At 46.1% G+C, this 23,116-nt stretch overlaps 2 protein-coding genes across 4 annotated transcripts in view; one reads left to right on the forward strand and one right to left on the reverse strand.

Moving 5' to 3' along the window:
- The first annotated feature begins 3,203 nt into the window (after window positions 1–3,203).
- On the forward strand, window positions 3,204–21,721 carry Xpa (XPA, DNA damage recognition and repair factor). Of its 3 annotated transcripts, XR_005975831.1 has the most exons (7): window positions 3,204–3,507; window positions 6,133–6,243; window positions 10,404–10,509; window positions 11,714–11,879; window positions 13,079–13,196; window positions 16,163–16,372; window positions 21,528–21,721. XR_005975831.1 is itself a non-coding variant. In XM_041667425.1 (6 exons), exons 1-6 carry the CDS (start codon window positions 3,282–3,284, stop codon window positions 21,674–21,676), a joined length of 876 nt encoding a protein of 291 aa, XP_041523359.1. In that variant the 5' UTR covers window positions 3,204–3,281; the 3' UTR covers window positions 21,677–21,721. The 3 variants fall into 3 exon arrangements, 2 of the variants coding, with proteins under 2 accessions (XP_041523359.1, XP_041523360.1); XM_041667425.1 differs by lacking the exon at window positions 16,163–16,372; XM_041667426.1 differs by lacking the exon at window positions 16,163–16,372 and having other exon boundaries at window positions 3,204–3,441.
- Window positions 12,687–23,116, reverse strand: part of Ncbp1 (nuclear cap binding protein subunit 1) — a 48,276-nt gene continuing 37,846 nt past the window's right edge. The window contains exon 23 of the mRNA XM_041667419.1: window positions 12,687–13,463. Coding sequence (XP_041523353.1) covers window positions 13,446–13,463 — 18 coding nt within the window. The 3' untranslated portion in view covers window positions 12,687–13,445. The remainder of the gene's footprint in view (window positions 13,464–23,116) is intronic.

Below are 23,116 nucleotides of genomic sequence, written 5' to 3' on the forward strand. Positions count from 1 at the left end.
TGTCCGGAGCTGCATCATTACAACCCTCCCTCTCCCACTTGCCCCCCCCCCCAAAAAGACAATCTTTGAGGCTCTGAAGGCATTTCATGCATTTCTGCATGCACCCTCTGTCCACTAAAATTCTGCTCTGATAATTTTGCCTCAGTTGCTCTGTCTTTTGGCTCAGAGAAGTTAAGATCCTCACAACCAAAGTCAGCATCATCAGGCTCATTCCTGTTGCTGCAGCCTTGTCCTGAAAACAGCCCATCCTTGATGCATTCCCACTCAGAGATGGTCTCCTATTGGGATGGATGCCAATGAAGGTCCAAGTGAGCACATTAAGAGAATCAGAGGGAAACAGCCCAGTCATGTCCATGGAGAGGAGGTCCTGGTAGGACCCCTGCCAGGTTTCTCATCCCCCTTCCCGGATACCCTTCTCCAGAGCCTGCTCTCTTTCAGTTCCACTGGGACTCTCAACACTCTCTGTCCTTTGTGAAGCTTCCTCATTTAGCCAGGATCTGTAGGTCTGAGAGATGAGGGAGGTCTAACGTGGGAAGGTGAATGAAGCCACATCTCCCCTCCCCAAGACAGACGGGGAGAGGCAGGAACACGGCCCCTGGTTTGTTGTCTGTGCCTTTTTTCCTTTTGTGTCCCCACCAAAGTGACTCACGCGCTTCACTCTGGGCAAACCCCACAGCCTTTGTCACCCCGGGGGATGCACAGATCAGGGCACGTATTCGTTCTTTCTCTGAGGAGGGAAGTCTGCTTTGAGCCTGGTTGAGGTGCCAGCTCACAGTCCAGCCCCGGTTATGGGAAACTCTATCACAAAAGTCCCTGTGCCGAAAGAGAGGGAGTTACCTGGAGAGGGAGAATGAGCTGCCAAGACTTTCAAAACCCTGGGGCCCATGAAGCATCTGAGCTGCATACTACATCCTGCCAGAGCTGGTGGTTTGTTGAAGAGAGGATTCTGAGCACCCATCACTCTCAGAGGTTATGTTAGAGGGAACATTGTTACCTTGTTCCCTAGAAATATCCATTAGTCACCAAGTCAGAACTGTGCAGAGTCCGGAGGTGATCAATGGTGCTGGTGTGTGTGTGTGTGTGTGTGTGTGTGTGTGTGTGTGTGTTGTCTATTAAATTGTGGTGTTTGGATTCCCTGCTCTGGCCAGAAAATACATCCATGAAGTTGTGCAGTCATCAACACTGTCTAGTTCTAGAATTTTCAACAACCCAGGAGGAGGCCCCATCCCTACTAAGCTGCCCCTCTCTCAGTAACCCCTCAGCTTCAGGCTTCAGATACCTCGAATCTGCTTCTCTCACAGTGGGTGCTTACTCTGTGGGTTTCATACACATGCACTCATGAGCGATGGCCTTTTGGTGAAGGGCTTCTTTCTCTTAACACACCTTTTCCAAGGTTCAGCTGCGTCGTAGCGCGGATCAGTGCTTCATTGTTTGCCAGGGCTGAAGAAGCTCATTGTATGGCAAAACTATGCTTCGTTTATCCATTCGTAGGTTGATGGGCATCTGGGTAGTTTCCAGCTTTTGGCGATCGGGAATAGTGCTGCCATGAACATATGACCCCTGGCAAATCACTCCAGAGTACAGGGAGTAACAATACGCATTCCCTTTTCAATGCCATCTCGCCACACGGGAGGAATCCCAGTCGTATCACATTCCCCCGCTGGACAAAAGGCTTTCCGAAATGGGAGCTGTCTTCCGTGTCACAGGGCTGCCTGGCTTGCTGCGTGGTTATGGCTTTGGCTCTCCACCTATGCCCCATAGCTGGAGTTACAGACATTGACCTACTTGTCTCTGTCGCCTTCCTGTTTCCTCATGCTTTTGAGTGTCACACTGCCGTTCTCCATCCTCGATGCTCTTCTCCACACCCTTTACCCATGGAGTCAGTGTCTCCTGTAGCCCAGGCTGGTCTGGAACTTTCTGTGTAGTTGGGGATGACCTTGAAGTCCTGGTCCTCCTGCCTCTACCTGCCAACCGCTGCGAATCCTGGATTTGTCACTGTACTTGGTTTCTGCCTTTGAAATACACCCCCCTTCTGTTATTCTCACCTTTTCTCAGCCACAGAGTGGCACTGAGGAAATTGTAACTTGCTACCTTAACCCAGGGGCCTCTCTTTGTTCCTGTGGACTAACTTTCTTGATAATGTTCTTTGAGGTGCCAGAGTTTTTAACTTTGACATACTAATTAATTTGTGGCTTGTGCCTTTGGTGTCATGGAATTGGAGAGGTTTTTCACTTCGACAAAATAAATGGGTGGGGTGGGAGATTAATCTGACAAAAAGAGAACAGGGTAGCTTGAAATATTTTTATCACCTACTCAGTCAGAAGATCTCAACAGGTACCTGATATAAATATACTTACATGTAAATAACAGAGATGGCCAATACCTTCGAACTAGTGTTACATACTTCCCGAATTCTAAGCCCTGAGCATCAGTGGGAACATTCCCAGTGTTAGACTGTAGTTTCCAAAAGCCAGTCTTAAGTGGTGAATGTAGTTATTAGACTTAATACTGTTTGAATTTAATTATGTTTTATGTCCCAAGGACTCTGAAAAGCATACTTGGGAAACATGCAGTGTTTCTTTGGAAATCAGGACAGTTGCTCCCGATTTGGACCATTGTCTGGCAGCACAAGGAAAGTTCTATAGGAAGGACGATCAGCTGTACACACACCAGTGGGGTAATAAGTTCTGCGTTTGCCATGAAAGTTTGAGGCACGTTTTCTCATTTCAAATCCGAGGCTGGTTTGGGTATGTGTCCAATATGCAATTAGCTATTGGTCTGTGTAGCTGTCACAGACTTGCAACGCTCATGGCCACTTTATATGGGCAAGGCATCCTGATGGCAGAGCAAATCTTCTCAAGGTTCTGCAGGGTGACGCCACAATCCTCTACCTACTTTAGAAACTAAGTTTTGGTTAAATAACGCGCCTAAGACCACCCAGATCTTAGAACCAAAGCTAACACTGGCTGAATGCGAGCTCAAAGCTCAGAGTCTGAACCACTAAGTAGAACTATTGTCTGACGACTACTAGATCTAAAAAAGTTAACCTCAGCAGCTGTCCTTGGTACAGATGACAAGTCAAAGTGCACACTATCATCCCTTCCGCACCACTCCTCTGCTGCGCAGGCGCATTGCCTCTCCCACCACCATCCCTTCCGCCAGTACTTCTGACTGCGCAGGCGCATCTTCTTCGCTCCTGTGGACTGTGGTGGAGAGTCAGGATTGTAGCTCCAAGTAGCCGCTCGTGGTGCGCGTGCACGAACCCTCGGACTAGGCTGGCGATGGCGACAGCGGAGGACAAGCGCACGTCTCCGGAGCCCGCGGAGCTACCGGCTGCCGTACGCGCGAGCATAGAGCGGAAGCGGCAGCGGGCGCTGATGCTGCGCCAGGCCCGGCTGGCGGCTCGGCCCTACCCCTCGGCGGCGGCGGCGGCCACAGGAGGTGGGGACCCCTCCCGCGGCTTTGTGAAGGCATCCCGGCTGCACTCTGGTGACCCGCTCGGGCTTGGTGTGCGGGAACAGCCGTGCATGTCCGTGCCTCCGTGGTTCCAGACTTGCCCTGTCATGCCTTTTGCCTGGTGCCTCTATGGCGCAGAGCTTTCGGCTTTGCCACCGTTTAAACATTAAGTCTGCACCTTCTCCCGGTCCAGCGCCCAGCAGAAACGACCCTGGCCCAGTCTTTTCCATGGGATCCTGCCTTCCAGGGCCTCGTAGGATAACGCATGCAGTGCCTCTCAGTTTGGAGTTAACCAATTGGATTCTCACGGCCACCCTGGAAAATGGCAAGGGCAGGGCTTGATACCCCTGTTTTATCCCTGGCAGTTGAGATCAGAAAAGAAAAGGGATATCATCCCATCTCCCCCCCCCCCCCCCCCCCCCCCGTAATCAGGACCAGAACGGATCATGTGGCGCTGGGTTCATTTTGCTTATATTTGCCATCTTAGGAGCCCCTACCTGGCTGTTTTACTGAGTTTTTAATGTCAGTTGTGCTTTCGGCTGCTGGCGTTGCCCCTGGGAGTGAGTCATCTGAATTATCTCTACAGAAGTGGTTTGTTTTTGTGTGTTTTTTTTTTATTCCTATCCCTTCTTTGGCAATTTCACTATATATATATTTGTATGGGTAATGCACTTGTTTTAACAGTTTGTACTGAATAATAACGCGTATATTTTATGGCAGTTTGAACTTTCAGACTTGATTCTAGAGTTGCCATTGAATTTGATTTGTTGCTTCTGACCGGCAGAGCCGGATTGTAACTAACTTAGATTTGGATCTTTTGAAGTCATTTGAAAGTCGTTATACATCATTTTGTAATATAAACAGTTATCTTCATTTTCATTGCTCTTGAAAGATCTGCCGCAGCCTGTGCCTCAGTATCTATATGCGGATAGACACTGGTGGATAACCTGCTGGGAGTACAATCAGCCTGGCACGTGCATAAACCGTGCAGTTCAGTTCCACACGAGTCCAGAACAACAGGGAAACTAGAAGCAGCATGAGATGGCTGGGTCTGGTGACACAGGTCTCTAACCACAGCTGCTGGGGAGGCCGAGACAAGAAGAACCCACCTGGGCAACAGAGTTCAACGGCTGCCTGAGCAAGTCAGTGAGACGTTGACTCTAAGAATTAAAAAGAGGGCCATGGATGTCCAGTAGTGGGGTGCTTGCCCAGCGTGCTCAAGACCTGGGTTCACTCTGGTCCTAGAAAAGAGAGGTAGCTTAAGATTAGGCAAGGTTGGTCAGTCACCTGGTAATGGAAGGAAGAGTCCTGCCTCTTGTTTGAATGCCCCCCCCCATCTCACTCAACCCCCCTGAGCCAGGAAGGTGTTTCCACCTGAGAGGATTTATAAGCTGTGAATTTTAACTCTTTGTTACAGGCTTGGGACTTTTCCTTCAATTTGCTGTTGCAGGGAATCACTTCTCTTCCTGCTTCTGCCTCTAAATCCTCTCCAGGATGTTTCTCCAATAGACGCTTTCCCTGCCAAGCTTCTCCTCGACAGGTGTCTAGTATAGAACCATCAAAGTGAATATTAGGCATTGCCACTCTGCTTTCTGTTAGAGGCCATCCTGCTGTCCTTCCAAGCCTTGTGTAGAAGGGAGTTAGCAGCGGGCCAGAACCAACTCTCCTTAGGCCTGCTTAAGGCTTGGCCCTCGGCCCTCATCTAAAAGCTTGGATTGTGGTGTGTTTCTCCTGTCCAGAACTGGTGACTTGCTGTGACTAAATTGTATATAGAGTGTGATTTCCGTGGATTACCTGTACACAGGTCTTTGGAAGGCAGGCGTTTGGGGCTGGAGTATCGTGGGGAAGGAAGCTCACAGACTTGGGACTCGTCTAGACCCTGCACTTGCCCGGTGTGCTTTTCACTTGACTTTTCATTTGTACTTACAATTCTTTGCAGTTAATTGGTGCATGCGAGTGAATGATTTTCCTAAGTTGTGTGTGTTGCTGTAGAAGATTAACTGCGACCAGAAAAGCTGTTTTGGGAACCTTGATTTATAGCCAGTTGATCAAAGTCCCTGGTCTGCAGTTGGCATCTGAAGCTGGGCAGTCAGGGCCTGAACCCTCATCCCGTTGAATCCGACTCCAAGTGGATAATGTCACCATGGAAGTGAGCGCACACAGTTGGTATTCGCTGGAGGGGCGTTACGGGTGGAGGTGTTCGTTGAATAGTGTCGAGTGGTTTGTCCTGTCTAGAACTGGAGCTAAATCTCGGATGTGCCAGGAGTTCATTGAGATCTGGGCTTTAGTTTGCATTTGTTGTGGCTGTAGGCGTGATCTTACTTCAAAACCCCATTTCCTAACATGCAGTCAAGTGAGTTCCCCAAGATGCATCCTAGGGTTCTGGGTTGCCTTGGTTTCTGCTGTGGCCTGTAGTGTAGAGGCGTCAGGAGGTTGTCTTCTAATCAGAACAGTAGGCTCTTATGGTTGTTTTACATAGCTGCTCATGTCATCTGTGAGGAAATGCATTTTATTTCTTTCTAACCCTTGGGCTTTTTTTTTTTTTTAATTTCTTGCCATGCTCCACCAGCTGGGACCATCTGGACAGTGTGCACACACTCCTTTTCCTGTTTACATAAGGGGAGCACACAGGCTTGCCTGGTTCAGCTGATGACCGCCTTTCTCTGCTTTCTGCAGGCATTACCAATGTAAAAGTCCCTCCCAAAATGATTGACACCAAAGGAGGCTTCATTTTAGAAGAAGAGGAAGAAGAGGAACACGAGACTGCAAATGTTGTTCACGAACCAGGTAAAGCATAGTTTTTTTCCGCAAAAGTAGTATTGACATTGGTTATTCGTAGTAACATAAAGAATTCTTTCCCTTTGATCAATGGAGAGATTGGTGGTAGATTAAAAAGTCAGAGCCTGGGGGAGGTAGGGAGGAACTGGGAGGAGTAGAGGGAGGGGAAACTGTAATCAGGATATATTATATGAGAAAATAATCTATTTTTAATAACGGGGAAAATACAACTATATATATGTCTCTCTCTCTATATTTACCAGTTTAAAATTAGAACTTTTATATATGCTCCCTTTTCATGATAGAACAGATGCTTACACATGCAGTTTCTTGATCATAGGGTAATATGAAGTTTAATTTTATGAAGCACTACAAGACAGTTTTAGGCAGATTCATAATTTCAAACTCTCCTTAGTAATATAGGAGAGGGTTGGCTTCTCCACATCCTGGTGACAGGTGTCCTATCCGTCTCTTTGGTTGTATTATCCCATGTGAATCAACAGCATGCTGCAGGTTTGAGTTGTGTACACGGGAGGCTAGTGGTGTTGAGCACGCCACAGGGTTGAGTTGTGTACACGGGGGGCTAGTGGTGTTGAACATGCCACAGGGTTGAGTTGTGTACACGGGAGGCTAGTGGTGTTGAGCACGCCACAGGGTTGAGTTGTGTACACGGGAGGCTAGTGGTGTTGAACACGCCACAGGGTTGAGTTGTGTACATGGGAGGCTAGTGGTGTTGAACACGCCACAGGGTTGAGTTGTGTACACGGGAGGCTAGTGGTGTTGAACATGCTGCAGGGTTGAGTTGTGTACACGGGAGGCTAGTGGTGTTGAACATGCTACAGGGTTGAGTTGTGTACACGGGAGGCTAGTGGTGTTGAGCATCCTTTTAAGTATTTGTTGTCCATTTTAAATTTTGGAGCAATATTTATTCAAAACTTCTGTATGATTTTAAATTAAACGGTCTATCCTTTAATGCTGGTAGGAAACTGTATAAATTCTAAATACAGTTTTCCTGTCAACTTCAGCATATAAATGGTTCGCTCTTCATTTTCTTAGCTCAGGGTATGTTTGGGTTGACTTGATGTTCTTTGAAGAGGATTTTATTTGTAACATTAGCAAAGTCCAATTAAAATACCTCCTCCCCTTTGCAGAGAGAGAGAGAGAGAGAGAGAGAGAGAGAGAGAGAGAGAGGAACATTTCATACTTCAAAATTTATATACTGTTTTACTTCTATTCTCTCAAGAAGACAGTTTATATTCTGGGAGCTTGTTAAGCTGTAAAACACACACACACACACATATAATTTATTTTGGTTTTTCGAGACAAGATTTCTCTGTGTAGCTTGGAGCTTGTTCTGGAACTAGCTCTGTAGACCAGACTGGCCTCAAACCCACAGATCCACCTACCTCCATTTCCCAAGTGCTAGGATTAAAGACATTAACGTGTAGTTTTAAATGATACTCCTCATGATAAAATTCCTAAGAACTTTATTTTCTTATGTCATTCTTTATTTGTTCATCAATATGGCATTACATTTCTTAAATATATTCATTAACAACAGCAAAGTCCAGCGCCCGGGTACTTAGGGAGTCAGTTGGTTTGTGTATGACATTTGCTGTTGTTTTATCATAGGCAGGGAGAGCCCAGATCCTGAGGGGTGGAATAAATTCTCAGCAGTATTTTCATGAGCTGGGCATGGTGTTTCTTGGGAGGCTAAAGCAGGATGATTACTTGAATTTAAGAGTTTGAGGCCAGCCTGGTAAGGTCTGGTGGCACACACCTTTTCTCCCAGCAGGTGGGTCTTTGGGAGCCTGAGGCCTGCCTGGTTTCCATAGTGAGTTCCAGACCAGCCAGAGCAACTAAGTGAGACTCTGTCTCAAAGAAAAAGGCAGACCAGACTGGTCAGACATATTAGAGCCCTGTTCTCGTTTCATTCTTGTTGTGAGAAACACCCTGACAAAAGGCCACGAGAGGGAGGAATCCCAGATTACAGTCCGCCATTGAGGGGGCTCCAAGGCAGGAACTTGAGCCGCTAGTCACCCACCCAAGTAGAGAGCTAAGAGAAACAGGTGTACCCATGCCGCCTGCTTCCTCTTACAGTCAAGGTCTCCAGCCCAGGGGATGGGGCCGCCCACAGTGGCTGTGGTCTTCCAACGTGAATTAGAAGTTAAGATGGCATAAACAGGCCACTGCCAACCGGATCTTAACAGTTCCTCAGTTCAGGCTCTTGTGGTGATTTTAGGTTGTGGCAGGTCGACAATTAAAAATGTAACAAACCCCATCTTAAAAAAAAAACAACAAAAAAACCCCCAAAAATAGTACCAATAAAAAATAAAAATAAAAAGAGACAGTAAGAAAGAGAAATTGTGTCATAGGTCAAAATGAGAAGCCATGAGATAAAACTTAGGACATTCTTTTATTTAGAGATGGACTAGAAAGGGCTGTGAATTTGCCACATGGGATTAACGTGTTGGTAAATCAGTTATGTATGTATACACACTCTCTCAGCTGCCACACGGGGTTAACGTGTTGGTAAATCAGTTTTGTATACACATTTTGAAGATATTAACAGCCTTGTTCTATTTTGTTTCTCTTTCCTATGTGCCCTGTTTTATAAAGAGCCATTTCTTTTATTTTTGTTTTTTTTTTTTTTTGTTGTTGTTGTTTTTTTTTTTATTCGAGACAGGGTTTCTCTGTGGCTTTGGAGCCTGTCCTGGAACTAGCTCTGTAGACCAGGCTGGTCTCGAACTCACAGAGATCCGCCTGCCTCTGCCTCCCAAGTGCTGGGATTAAAGGCGTGTGCCACCACCGCCTGGCATAAAGAGCCATTTCTTTTAAGAGCTTGGAGATTAGTGGAGTTAAGGGGTGGTGGGATCTTGACAGACCTAAGGAAGACTGTGCCAGGAGCGTGTCTCCCACTGTGGAGTCTTCAGAGCTGGGGCAGGGCAGTGGCAGTCATCCCACGGACTTTCCAGTGGGGCTTAGATTTGCCCGAGGACCATTGAAGTTTAATCCCTTACGAACGCAGCTTCACCTTGCCAGGGGCAGCTCTGTGTGGGGGTGCTGAGGGATGCAGGACTCAGTGATTCTCCCTCAAGAAGTTTATAATCCAGGAGGCAACATGATAAAGTGGAAGCATTTGCTTAGTTGACAGGGTGGAATGAAAGAAAAATAATGTCCCCGTCTGAGGACATGTTGCCTTGCTCTCTATGGCTTTAATTGCTCGATGAGTTGGTGGCCTCTTTCCCTCTGTAAGTAGATGCCTCCCCTCCCCAGTCCCGGGGCGAGTCTTCTTTATACTTTCAGCAGTACCGTAACTGGCAGAAAAGAAGCCCCCAAAGATGTCCATATGCTAACTGCCTTGGAGCCTGTATACTTTACGCAGAGGAGACTTTGCAGAGAAGTTTAAAGTTAGACCTTGAAGTGGGGCGATCACCATTATCCCAGGGAGCCTGGTGTAATCAGGGCTTGGAGGGCTGGGCTTGCAGACGAAGCCAGTGATGGGATGTGGGAAGCTTTTCCTGGTCCTGAAGATGGCAGGTGGGGAGGAATATGGGTAGCCTCTAGGAGTCAAAATGCCCCCAGGAAGGAGCATAACCCTGAAGACAACTTGAATTTGACCCAGTGGGCCTCCCTGGGCTACCAAACCCCAGATTGGTGAGGTGTCAGATGTAAGTGCTAGCACCTACTGGGCCAAAGTTACCTGATAGAACCCATGAGAAGTGGACCTTACGTGGGCTGGGATGGAGGGGGCCCAGCAGGACAGAAGCTGAGACAAGTTTGTTCCAAGCAATCAGACTTCTTATCCCTTATTAGAAACAGAATACAATGGCAGTTGCCGGGATGCTATGATGTTTGCAGGCTATACAGCGTATATAACACTAATGTCTAAGATGATTGATTGTTCAGCCAAGAGTCTATACACTTCCCTGATTTCTAGAGAACACAGTTGGCCTGAAGGCATCACCGCCTCAGTGGGTGCCCCAGTCGCTCAGGAACTGGAAGGCACATTATGCTCCAGGAGCCACAGACTGTAACTTGACAAACTTATGACACATGCCTCTCAGGGCAGCTGGACTACCCAACGCCCTGGCTCCCCAAAGGCAGAGAAATGTATGTGTCATTTTAGTCCCACAGAAGGATAAAGAACTCTCCCCTTCTTCCTGCAGGGCCTGTCATGGAGTTCGATTATGTGATCTGTGAAGAATGTGGGAAAGAGTTCATGGACTCATACCTTATGAGCCACTTTGATTTCCCAACATGCGATAGCTGCAGGTAACTTGTTTTTGTGGTGCTAGCGACAAGCACTCTAGGCAGCCCAGCTGCTGAGCCACGCCCGCAGCACGTTCTTAGAGCTCTGCCTTTAGCATTGCCTTTGCCAGCTTCCTGCCTCAGCCCTCCAAGTGGCGATCTCCTGCCTGCTCTCTGCCCCCACCCCTCCCACCTTGCACCTCTTGATTCTTGTCTCTCTAGAGCAGCGGTTCTCAATGTGTAGGTCACGACCCCTTTGAGGTTCAAATGACCCTTTCACATGGGTCACCTAAGACCGTTGGAAAACACAGATATTTACATTAAGATTCATTACAGTAACAAAATTATAGTTATGAAGTAGCAATGAAAATAATTTTATGGCTGGGGTCACCAGAGCATGAGGAAACTATTGTGGGGTTACAGTGTTAGGAAGGTTGAGAACCACTACTCTAGAGAATTTTACTCCAAACTGTTAAAACGGTTTTTAATTCCATTTAGAACAAACATGTCTTCATCGTGGCTGCAGGTCCACAGCTGCCTCCTACTGCCTCTTCCCACTGCTCGCCATCACTTACTGCGCGTGTGTGCATGCATGTGTGTGTGTCTGTGCGTGCGTGTATTTGTGTGTGCGTGTGTATGTGTGTGTGCTTGTGCTTGCGTGTCGTCCATCCTGCCCAGCAGCTTCTGCAAGCGTGGTGCTCTGCATGAGAGCTTTTTTTTCCTGCCCAGTTCATGGGCATAAACTCAGTGGTCCTTCACGTTCCCACTCTGCCACTGTTCTTACCTTGGTTTTGGGCCATCGGAACCCAGCCGTGTTTAGGAGGTGGGATCTGTGTGTTGACATTTGTTTCTTACCATCTTTTAGAGGCAGGATCTGTGCACCCCCGGTTGGCCCTGAACTTTGAATCCTCTTTCCTAGCCTCCTGAGTGCTGGGGTGATAGGCATGACCTTGTGATTCAATTTCCAGTTCCTCTCTCACGGGTCCTCTCTTTCATCGTATCTTCCCTTTCTTACTTTAAGTCCCTTCTGGAATAAGAGGAACTTTAAGAAGATTTTTAAATTGTTATATGCCCGGAGTCTGCCTGAGTTTTTATGACTCTGATCATAAGAGCCAAAGGCAGGGAAGAGACGTTTGCATCTTTGGGTGTGCAGACCTATGGTTGCCAGGCTGTCTGAAAACTCAGTTGAATTGAAGTCGTTTACATAATGCTCTTAATCTCTTTCCAGAGATGCTGACGATAAACACAAGCTTATAACCAAAACAGAAGCCAAGCAGGAATACCTTCTGAAAGACTGCGATTTAGAGAAGAGAGAGCCCGCGCTTAGGTTCATCGTGAAGAAGAACCCTCGTCACTCACAGTGGGGTGATATGAAGCTCTACCTAAAGTTACAGGTCTCTAGTAAGCTGGACCTGGGGGTGTGGGTGAACTTCCAGCAGGCTGACCGAGGCTTGCTCAGTAGAGACCACCTCTTCTCGGTTCACACGTCTGTCCTAGTCACAGCTGGTGTCCGCTCAGAACACACTGCTTTCTCACCTCCCTTTCGCTGTGGTAACTTTGCCATAACCGTGTTGCTAGTGGGTGATGTTAGGAGTATAACTTGGACATAGAAAAGGTCAGACCTCATTTGCCTATCAGTCTTTTTTTACCAAACAAGAAAAAGAAAGGCTCTCAAGATGATTATTGTTTCAGTTATTTCACAAATGCCTGAACCAGATGAACTGCATTAGGAAATACAATCTGGGATGCTCCTGAGTGCTGGGACTTGCACAGCTCAGAGCAGCTTTCAGTGCCTGCTCTGAGCAGCTCACACATGTGCCACAGCAGAGACCCACTTACTGGTGTGCTCTAGTGCCCAGCCTGGTGCCTGAAGTCCCAAGTATCCTCCTGTATCTACTCCAGGATGGCTTAAATATTTTAATGTTTATTCTCTTATATGAAAATATGGAGAGGCATTGCTTTAGAGCTGCTTATACAGAAATATTCAAGAATTATTATTCTAGTATTATTAGATAATTATATATTTGTATATCTAGATTTATTATATATTTAATCATATTTAAATATAATTAGATATAAATATATATTTAGTATAATTATATATTATATCTATAATAGAATTAAGCCACATTGCAAAACAAAAACATATACTAAATTTCATTAAATATGATTATTGATTTAAAAATTCACCATTTATCTTATGTACCATTCAAAATAAGTAAAAATGAAGCTAATTAAAGCAGCCCAGGTTTTCTTATCACTTGATGCTTTGTGCTTAATAAAAGTGCCTGTAGGCTTTATTTCAGTCTCATGCACCATGGTCATGCACACCGGGGAAACAGGACTCTCATGGCACTCCCTGCCCCTCGTGACCTCATGACCGGATCTTCCATTTTCTTTCCCATGGAGTCTTCTTCATTTATGTTTCTGTACTCATCATTTCAACTCTTTCTGGGAAAAGTGGGACTTCAAGGGACTTCTTCAGCTGTGAAATGGTTTCACTCCTCATGTGACATGATGGCATCTGTGAGGTTAGGACTTCATGCCGTGCAACTCCGAGTCCCGAGTAACTCAAGTATTAACTGTGCTCTAGGTTGTCAAGCGGGCTCTTGAAGTTTGGGGTAGCCAGGAAGCACTGGAAGATGCAAAGGAAGTAAGGCAGGAAAACCGAGAGAAAATGAAGCAGAAGAAGTTTGATAAGAAAGTCAAAGGTAAGTGGTGGAATTTCCTGTCGCTGGATTCACCGCAGAGCAAAGGCATTGCGGCCTTCCTGTCTGGGGGAGGTGCTGGGGTGTCTTTTCCACAGGGGAGAAAAGTGGGTTTGAACTTTGGCCTCAGTGGGTTGATGTGTGAGGCTTGGCTCAGACCTCAGAGTACTACATTCCTGAAGGCCATCGTCTCCACGGCAGTCATTTTTGTGCAGCTGTGTGACAGGATGGGGTAGCGGGATGGGTCATCAGTCAGGTCTTAAGTGTGGCCTGCAGGTTTTAAGAAACAGTAAAAGTAACAAGACTCTCAGTAGCCACCTCCCTGCTTGAAACAAAACATTCCTCAGATTAGTAGCTGGAAGGAATAATAATGTTAGTTAGTGTCTTTATTTAAATATGACTGCGGAAATACCCAGAAAGACGTTTGGATTGCTGTATATGGTGGGACAGTTGTCAGGTTCTCTTCCTGAGTCGTCTTCATGTGTACAGTCCTTCCTGCATCTGTGCATCTGGCTCCATGCAGTGTTCCTCCCCCTGGTGGCTCTGTCTCTGCATCCATTACCCATGTTTGTACCCATGCGTGCGTGTTTTCATCAGTCTGTCCATCCATGCACACATCTAGTATTAACCATGTGCCAAGCACTGCGCTAACCGAGGTGCTGGATTGAGTGTCAGGAAAGAAACTAGAGATAGTAATAGGGTATGTTGATAGGTGCCACACCAGGGATGAACCCAGGGTGTGGCCGGAGCATTCAGGGCTGTAAACACAACTCCCAAAGAAATGTCTCCAGGAAGTAACCAGCTCATATCCTTCATGTGGTTGCTATGTAGAGAACCTGTGTGGTGCCCACTGTGTTCAGGTAACATGATCCTACACATAGGATACATCACTATACATTACTAGATCCATTTCAAATCAGTATTCTAGCCATGTTAGTTTTTCTTGTAATTTTAAAATTTAGAAGAGGTTTTACAGGGTGAATGGGATAGCCCAAATGTCTTAAGAACAAAGAAAACGGGGTGGTGGTACATGTCTGTAATCCTAGTACTCAGGAGGCTGAGGCAGGAGGATTGTGAGTTGGAGGGCAGCATGGGCTATAGAGTGGAGTCCTTGGCTCAGAAAACAAACCCAAAACCTACCCCCCCCCCCAGCTAAACAATAACAATGAAAAGCCAACCGATCCACTAACCAACCAAGTGAAAAGACTGAACAAAAAGCAAAAGCAACACAAGCCTTCATGGTTTCCTTTTGGGGTTGCCCTCCCCTCCCCCAGTTTTCATTGTGTTGGAGAAAGGAAGTCCTGCTCCGTGACTACCCCTTTTCCAGCGCAGGCTCTTACACAGTTTGAAATAAAAATAGTAGCACTGTCAAACACTAGTAGTATATCGAGACAACTCTACCGAAACCCTTTTGCCCAAGTGACATAATTCCTGAGCAGATAGGAAGCCCACGTGTAGGCTTTGCTGAGGTTTCCTGTAGCAGACTGCCATAGAAGAGCATTTCATTGAAGTTCCCCAGGCCAGCCAGAGCTGTGCCCGTGTTCAAATGCCAGCGACTCCTCTTAAAGGGACCTTTCTCTAGTCTCCCTAATGTTATGCACTGGCCTCTCTGACAGCAGAGCAGCTGCTAATAGATAAAGCAGGGAAGAGGTGTATTAAGGAAGGGGTGTGGAAGGAGGCCTCCAGGTTAGTTATCTTCTAGCTCAGGGTGTGTGTGTGTATGCATGCAGTACCTGTGTGCTGTGCACACGCCAGTGGATGTGCATTTGGAAGCCAGAGGCCCTTACTGCCTCTGTGATAGGGTCTCTTCACTGACCCTAAAGCTGGCATTGGCTGGCTAGCCAGTGAACACCAGGATCCAGGATCCAGCAGTCCTGTACACCTCTCCCACCCCCAGTGGTGATAGCCAGCAGTGTTCTACTTCACTTTTTTAAAAATGTGCTGCCCGGGAATTCAAACTCAGTTTCTCATACTGGCTCTCTTACACCAAGATGGTGTGTTCTGGGATCACTGTAGTTCAAGCTTTCTCCCCAGCCCAAGTCCAGGGATTTAACCCAGCTATCAGAAATCAATCTGATCCTTCAAACCTCAGATGATACTTCGGTGCAGACAGTGAAATACGAATAAGAGAATAAGTACCAGTTAGAAATTTTCTATCTGTAAAGCGTTGAAGAATGCTGCCTGAAACTTTTCCTTACACACTCATTCTGTGGTCTGGTCAAGATGTCATGTAATGGTCAGTAAATTCCTACAAATTGACTAGCAAAAGACTATGAGATGCACTTAATTTCTTGCCTTTTTAATATAATGATTCTGTTTGGATATGCATATATATTTATGTTTTTCTTTTTCTTTTTTCTTCTTCTGATGCATGTGACTAATCTGGTGACTGACTGTGCCAGAAAGTTCACGGCCAGTGAATAAAGTCAAGGATATGCATATATATTAGTACAGACAAAAAATTTCTACAGTTTCTAAAACATGAACTTAATTGGTATTTGCTTTTTGGTCACTGTAGCTCACCAAACTACCACAGGTTTTCCTTATTCCTTAGTACAGTTGACACAGAATTCTTTTTTTTTTTTTTTTTTTTTTTTGGTTTTTCGAGACAGGGTTTCTCTGCGGCTTTGGAGCCTGTCCTGGAACTAGCTCTGTAGACCAGGCTGGTCTCGAACTCACAGAGATCCGCCTGCCTCTGTCTCCCGAGTGCTGGGATTAAAGGCCACCAACGCCCGGCCCACAGAATTCTTTTAAAGGGTTTATTTCTTGTTTGGGTGAAGCATGCTTTTTAAGGAAGTGTTTGCGTGTGTGCTCTCCACGTGTCTACAGATAAAAGAGTGCCTGCATTTCCTCCTTTGCATGTGACTGAGCTCTGGGTGGCCTGTGTCACCCCTTCCCTTGGGGTGTTCGGTGTGCTGAGGTCAGTGTGCCGCCTTCTTTAACTGTGGCTTCTTGTCGATTCACTCTAGCGCTTGGTGGATATGTTCCTGTCCTGACTAGGCCACAGAGGGCTGAGTGGAGTAGACGGTAGAGTAGACTCGAGGAGCTGATTGTGCAGTTGGCTCAGAACAGAGAGGAGTCAAAGCCAGTCTAAAGGCTTTTTAGTTGGAAAGAAATTGGAACATGGTTCCTCTTGATGCACAGCGAAGCTGACGCAAAGCTTTCTTCTTTATGGGAAGGTAAGCAATTCCATCCGCCCGCTTTTGACATGTGGTTTATGTTAGCGGTTACAGCACTGAGTTTGCTACAGAAAAAGTGTGACTACCATAAGTACATAGACAAGTTTCACATCTCCAAGGCAGAGCCACACGCAGGCCCGCTGCTGCCTAGGGTAACTGGGCTTTTAAAGACACATCACTTAGTAGCAGACGTGAACCCTGAGCTGGTGGGATACACAGAATGGTTTTTGGTCTGCATACTTTTTTGCCTTAAATAACTTAGGACTATGGGTGTTTCGTCCATGTTACATGCGTAGTTCCAGCAATTTCTCTCCTGAAAGGCTAGTTGGCTAACCTTCATTGTTACTATGCGTGGCTCCCACCCCTGCAAGGGGCAGGTAAGGACATCCTGTTTAGAGGTGCCTTCTGGGTTTGGGGGCGTTGCACACTGGCCTGTGGATATATTTATGACTGTTGTGGAGTTTGAGGGGTACAACTCCAGCCTACTTAGTTCATGGAACACCAGCTTGTAATCTTTATCCTCCAGATAACAAGGGTAGCTGTCCTCCTGCCCAGCATCACTCAGCTAGCCCTTCTGTACGTTCACCTCAGAAGTAGCAGTGGGTTTGACTGCAGACAATTTCTTTTTCAAAATGTAGTTTCTAAAAACAAGCTTTGAAGTAGTATTGATTTTTTTTTTTTCACAATAAGCATTTTGGGAAAATCCCTTTGGGTGACCATCCTAAGCAATTTCTGAGGCTCTCAGTAGCAAGACTGGTTATGCATTTCCAGGAGAGGTAGTCTTTGGGCATCAACTGTCTACTGCCGACTAGGCGGCTGCAACACGGCAAGCCACTCACCAGGTTCTCCAGGCTCGCATGGGCTCCAGTTTTGTACAGCATATGTACCCTGGTTTCATTCCCGAGGTGTGTTAGACCTGCCCCTGCTTCTGTGTACTCTAACCTTTGTATCTCAAGAGACAACAAAAGATAGTTGATTGCGTCTTTCATGAGGGTACAAATGTCCCTTATGAAAGATTTTTGGGGCCAATGAAATGGCTCAGTGGGTAAATGTGCTTGCTGTCAATCCTAATACCGAGTTTGGTTCCCAAACCTATTTGATGGAAGAAGAGAACTCACTCCTGCCAAGTTGCTGTTTGACCTCTACACATGCACAACACTGTGGCAGGGCGAGCATGCACACTCTCTCTCTCTCTCTCTCTCTCTCTCTCTCTCACACACACACACACACACACACACACTCACACGCATGCGCTATTTTTCTGAGTGTTGACATTTGGCCATTTCTAACCTTTTGCACTCACATACACTTGGCTAAGTCGTGAGTAACCTATAAACATTGTGATTCTTACAAATCTGTGACTAAGCTCACCATAATCAAGAAACTTAAAAAGCGATTATGTTGTTCCAGTGACCCCTCTCACTTCTGTTAGACCCAGGAGCCACCTTCAATGTCACCCTCAGCCATTCTCTTTTGCCCCTGGGCACTTTGCAGCACCCAGACCAACTATGGGACAGCACACTCCTGCCCCTGGACTGCTCAGCCTCTTGTTTTTGCTAAATTAGATTCAAGCCGAATGTCTGTGGGAGGAATAGTTCCTAGGAGATAAAGGACACCATTTGAGACCTACCAGTTTATAGAGAGGTGACGGTTGTCATTCTCCACTAAACTACTTTCTTTTGTAATTACACGGCTCTGTGGATGCACCACCATTTTACTGAGTGTTTAGTATCTGGAGATGATTCTTAGCTGAACCAGTTTTGTGTATGTATGTGTGCATTACAAATAGAGATTGTTTTCTTTTGAAACAGAGCTTTTCCTTGGGCTCTACTCTTGTTTTCTTGAGACAAGGTTCCTGTAGCCTAGAGTGGACTTGACCTTGTAGCAACCCTCCTGTTTCTGCCTTCCAGGTGCTGGGATTACAGATAACCATCACCAGGCCTGTTTTGTTTTGAGATAGGAACTCTTCTTTGTAGCTCTGGCTGACCTGGAACATGTGCTACCTAGACAAGGCTGGCCTCCAACTCAGAGATCCACCTGCCTCTGCTTGTCCCAGTGCTGAGACTAAAGGCCTGGGTTGCTCTGTCTGGCCTTGGTTTTGTTCTGTAAAGCATCATCTGGGACTGCCGTGTGGGTTCTTCTCACATCATGGCAGTGCAGGCTCCTCCTGTCACTCTTCATTTTGATGCTCAAATTGTCTCAGGTTTGGCTGGCGGAGTCTCCTTTAAGCTGGCTCCTGTCTCTTCCTAAAGCCATTTTTATTTGGAAAGAATTTCAGACTCGCAGAAAACTGCTGGACTAATGGAACAGAGGACCACACACATACACACCTTCCCCAGACTGAGCTGTTCTCATGTTGCTGTCCGCGTCATGTGTGTGCTCTCACTGAAGACACTTTTCTGGACCACTTAAGAGTATGTTGCATAATCACTACCCATATGTGTTTAGTTTCCTAACGCATTGTTTTCACCAGTGTGACATTAGCAAATGTGGATTTTAATCTAAACTGCTGTGTTCTGCTTCTGCTTACTAACTGAGCAAGTGATCCCTCCTAGAGTGAATCTGGTGTAGGATAATGTTTTAGGCATTGAACAGGTCTTCCTTCCTAACCTGTTCCGATTTTCACTACCCTTGCCTTTTCTGCCTCCGACGTTGTTACAGTTTGTTTCCTTTTGTGGATTTCCTGATAATGGAGTATCTCGAGCAGTTGCTAACTTTCCCAGAGCCTCACATCTGCAAGATACACAGTGCCCATCTGCTCTCAGTGGTAATAATTTGATTTTTATCCCATAAAAGTATGCAAATAACCACCCCTCCCAGCTCCAATTCAGCGGCTGTCCAGGGCAGACTGCTGGAGCCAGAGCTACTGTGATGGCTCGAGCACTCTTAGCGCCAGCCAGCGGTCTACAGCATTAGGATCCTGAGTTTTCCAGCGTTGTCTGTTCATTTGTCTTTAATTTGGAGCTCAGATTTGGTCCACTGGGGACTTCATCATATATGGGCTGCCGTTTATGCCTTTGACAAGCTGAACATGTGCAAAGCATGTATGTCTGTCCTTGTGTACAAAAAAACCCTGAGTGCATGCTGATATATACCATTTTAATCCTCCAAATTCCAGGGTTCATTTTATGCAGGGAGGAACCTGAGAACCTGGATGCTTAATAGTAAGGAAGTGATACATCTTCCATCCCTCCACTTCCTGTCCTGGTGGCACCCTAGTCCTGTGCCTGCTCTACTTCTGCATGCCTTAGGCTTTGAACCTACTGCTTGGAAAAGAGAAGGGCAAAGAAAACCCAAACTCAACAGTATAGCCCGTTAGACATCTGTAATCTGAAATACTGCCAACAAGGAAACCCCATACCCAGACACTAGAAAAAATAAGGTACATCAAGCTATGTGTTTTGTAAAGACTCCATCAGTAAGACATGTTCTGTATATGCAAGTACTTCAAAATCTAAGAATATCCATAAATCACTTGCAAGAGTTTTGGATATGTGATACCTAGCCCATGCTTCCCTTCTACTAGGACATCTATGGGAAGCTCTACAGATCCAGCATCATTCGTGTCAGTGAACAGCGTCATAGACTTAAGATGGAGAAAAAAAATGGCAGTCTTCAGTCGTGACTGGAAAGCTAGGTGTTTCATGTATGTAGTATGTATGAGAAGAAAATAATTCTTACCTCTTCCCCAAGTACATATAACATTCAAATCTGGCAGAGAAGCGAGCTTAGTCTGACTGAGGGATTTTCAGAGTGAGGAAATCAAGGAGAGAGGCAGGACATCTTCCCCAGCCAAGCTGGGAAGCAGGGGCCTACACAGGAGACACTCTGCAGTCAGCAGGGACACTGACTCCCTCAGGCAGCAGCCAGCTTTGCATACACTTGAGGAGAAGCCGGGGCTCTTCATGTATGAAATGACCATGATTTGAGTCTGAGTGACTGGCCTTGTAGCAGATGATGCTACACTGAACCCTGTAAGCCTCAGAGTGGTGAGAAAGGCAGCACGGCCCAGTGAGGGTGCTGCCCAGGCCAGCAAGACTGCTGGGGCCCCAAGCTGGACTGCACCTCTGCAGTTACACAAAAGGATATAGAGGAAATGCATCGTAAGTGCTCAGCCCAGTGTCCATCCAGTATGTCACCTGTCTTGGTTTTACTCATGAAATGTTATGGCTGGAAACAGAGATTGAAGTAGTGCTTTGATATTAGTTACAACAAAATGTCTCAAGGAAAATGAGCAACCCCCAGACTCTGAAGGTATTGGCTGTGAGGCAGTTGACATGGGTGCTCAGAAGCAATCTCAAGTCCTCTGGAAGAGCAGTATGGGCTCCTAACCACTAGGCCAGCTCTCCAGTACCTGGCAGTTTATATTTTGCTAGTTTTGTTTTTCTTGAGACAGGATTTCTTTGGAGCCTGTCCTGGCACTTGCTCTGTAGGTCAGGATGGCCTCAAAATCAGAGATTTGCCTCCCTCTGCCGGGATTAAAGGTGTGTGCCACTGCCCAGCCTGGCAGGTTCTTTTTAAAAACGATGGTGTTGGTACAGAAATGTAGCTCCAGATTAGCATGCACAGAGCCAGGGCCTGATTCCCAGCACCACATAAACCAGATGTGGTTCTCATGCTTGAACAGTTGGGAGTGAAGGCAGGAGTGGCTGTGGGCTGAAGAGAGTTTGAGCAGCCTGGGCCTACAATGAGACTATCTTAACAAAACAAAATAGCTAAAACAATGCTGTCATTTTATAAGCAGTTTTTCTGAGATGGAGACACATCAAGACATTACTAGTCGTGCGTGGCTTTCTGGTAAGCAGAACTCGGCTGACAGGAGTTGCTGACTGAAAACCTTGGGATCCGAGCTGTTCCCACTCTTTGCTTACCTCAGCTGACTTTGCAGCTCTGGCATCCTGTTCCGTCCCCCCAAACACACCCCATTCTGTTGTTTCTTGTTGCTGCACTTCTAACCAACCCACACAGCCACTTCTGTCAGTTCATACTGCTTGACAATGAAGAGAGCAATTGCAGACTGAGCAGGCTTGCCACGTTTGTGCAACCAACACAAAGAGCTAAAGGAAACCATTATACACATCACACACACAAATGCCTATGAAAGCCTCATTAAATTTATTTTGTATTCAGCTGAAAAACTTTTCTTCCCCCTTAGAACTGCGGCGAGCAGTAAGAAGCAGTGTGTGGAAAAGAGAAACAGCCGCTCACCAACATGAGTACGGACCAGAGGAAAGCTTAGAAGATGACATGTTTCGCAAGACTTGTACCATGTGTGGCCACGAGCTGACGTATGAAAAAATGTGACTTTTAAAAACATTTATATTCAAATAAAGGCTCTCTTCAGATGTATCACAGTGTAGTCTTTTTAGAAACGCTTTTTAGAAAAACCCTCATGTGATAGATATGCTTAAAGAAAAATGGTCCACAGGTACACCTGTACATACATGCGCACACCTCTGTGTGCCCCTTTCCTTTGCACACATGGAAGTAAAAATCAAAGTGACAAGTTAGAACTACTCCACGGGGAACAAGGGACACAGTAAGTCCTAGCCTGGCATAGGAGGAAGCCCTTTCAGGGTGAGGCTAATGGAACTGAACTTAGCTCAGGGAGCCACAGGTCTGATGTGAACTGCTGTGAAGTCTTCAGCAATGGCAACAGCGAGATACCTACAGAAATGGCACCCTGCCTCAGCGGGTGCCCAGGGCCCCATTCTTCAGGATCTTCACGCAGCAATTTGGAAATGATGGGTCAAAAGGGAAAAAGGCTACTTTCAAAGTTGAGTACCAAGACTTTCATCAAAAGCATTACACTAACACTTGAGTACTCTTATCTGCCTTACAAGTTCTCATCTAATGGTAACAACTTGCTTCCATGTTTAATACTTCTGAGGTTGGAATTGACAGTTCAAATATTATTTCTCTATAGCCATTTGTATCAATTCAGCTAGCCAGATTTTTCTTCAGTCTTGTTAAAAGTACTATCAAAAAGTACCATTAAAAACAACTATCAGAAGCAACCATTATATGTGAAAAAAAGATCAAGAGAGCAGGCAGTGGTGGCACACACCTTTAATCCTAGCACAGAGGCTGGCAGATCTCTTGAGTTCAAGGCCAGCCTGACCTTGCAGAGCGAGTTCCAGGAGAGCCAGACAGGGCTACACAGAGATCAAAGAACCAAAAAAAAAAAAAAAAAAAAAACCCCAAACAAACAAAAGAATACATACAGATTTCTCTAGAATGTAGCTCGGGTAGAACTAGCTGAGGCCGAAGCTGCTCTGAGAACAGAAGCCACTTCTAACTAATAGCATATGTACTGTGCCTAAGCATCAGGAAGGAGGCCTACTCTAAGAATCATGTAGCCAAGGGCTATGCATCATTTTGACGGACACCCAAGATGAGATAAAGTGGGTGTTTTCATCCCTCAGTGCACACTAGGAAGCTTGTACAGCTCACTCTGTAGTTCAGCAGCTGCACTTGTAGAAAGTCAACCCAAATAACATAGGCCATCATTACTAACTGTACTCTAGAAACATTCACTAGGAACATTCTGTTTTTCATGGCTGGCATGTTATATGTGCTATGCTAAATGTTACACCTCAGTAAAAACTGATCTTGGACAGGCAGCCAAACTTTCTTGTAGAGAGAAGTTTCTAGCCTGATGACAGGATGTAACTTGGAGTTCTGGCTGCTGTTAAGTATTACTGCATTGTGGGGAGATAAGGTGCTCCGAGACACATGGACTTA

The sequence above is a fragment of the Microtus oregoni genome, unplaced genomic scaffold (genome assembly GCF_018167655.1).
Source record: "Microtus oregoni isolate MIOR12 unplaced genomic scaffold, Mior012 000017F_ref0000208, whole genome shotgun sequence".
NCBI classification, from domain to species: domain Eukaryota; kingdom Metazoa; phylum Chordata; class Mammalia; order Rodentia; family Cricetidae; genus Microtus; species Microtus oregoni.

Bases quoted from the DNA above. Each gene is read 5' to 3' on its own strand.
- Xpa (XM_041667425.1), top strand. From the start codon at position 3,282: ATGGCGACAGCGGAGGACAAGCGCACGTCTCCGGAGCCCGCGGAGCTA. The intron at 6,244-10,403 runs GTAAAGCATAGT...TTCTTCCTGCAG, and splicing joins AAATGTTGTTCACGAACCAG to GGCCTGTCATGGAGTTCGAT. The intron at 10,510-11,713 runs GTAACTTGTTTT...ATCTCTTTCCAG, and splicing joins CCAACATGCGATAGCTGCAG to AGATGCTGACGATAAACACA.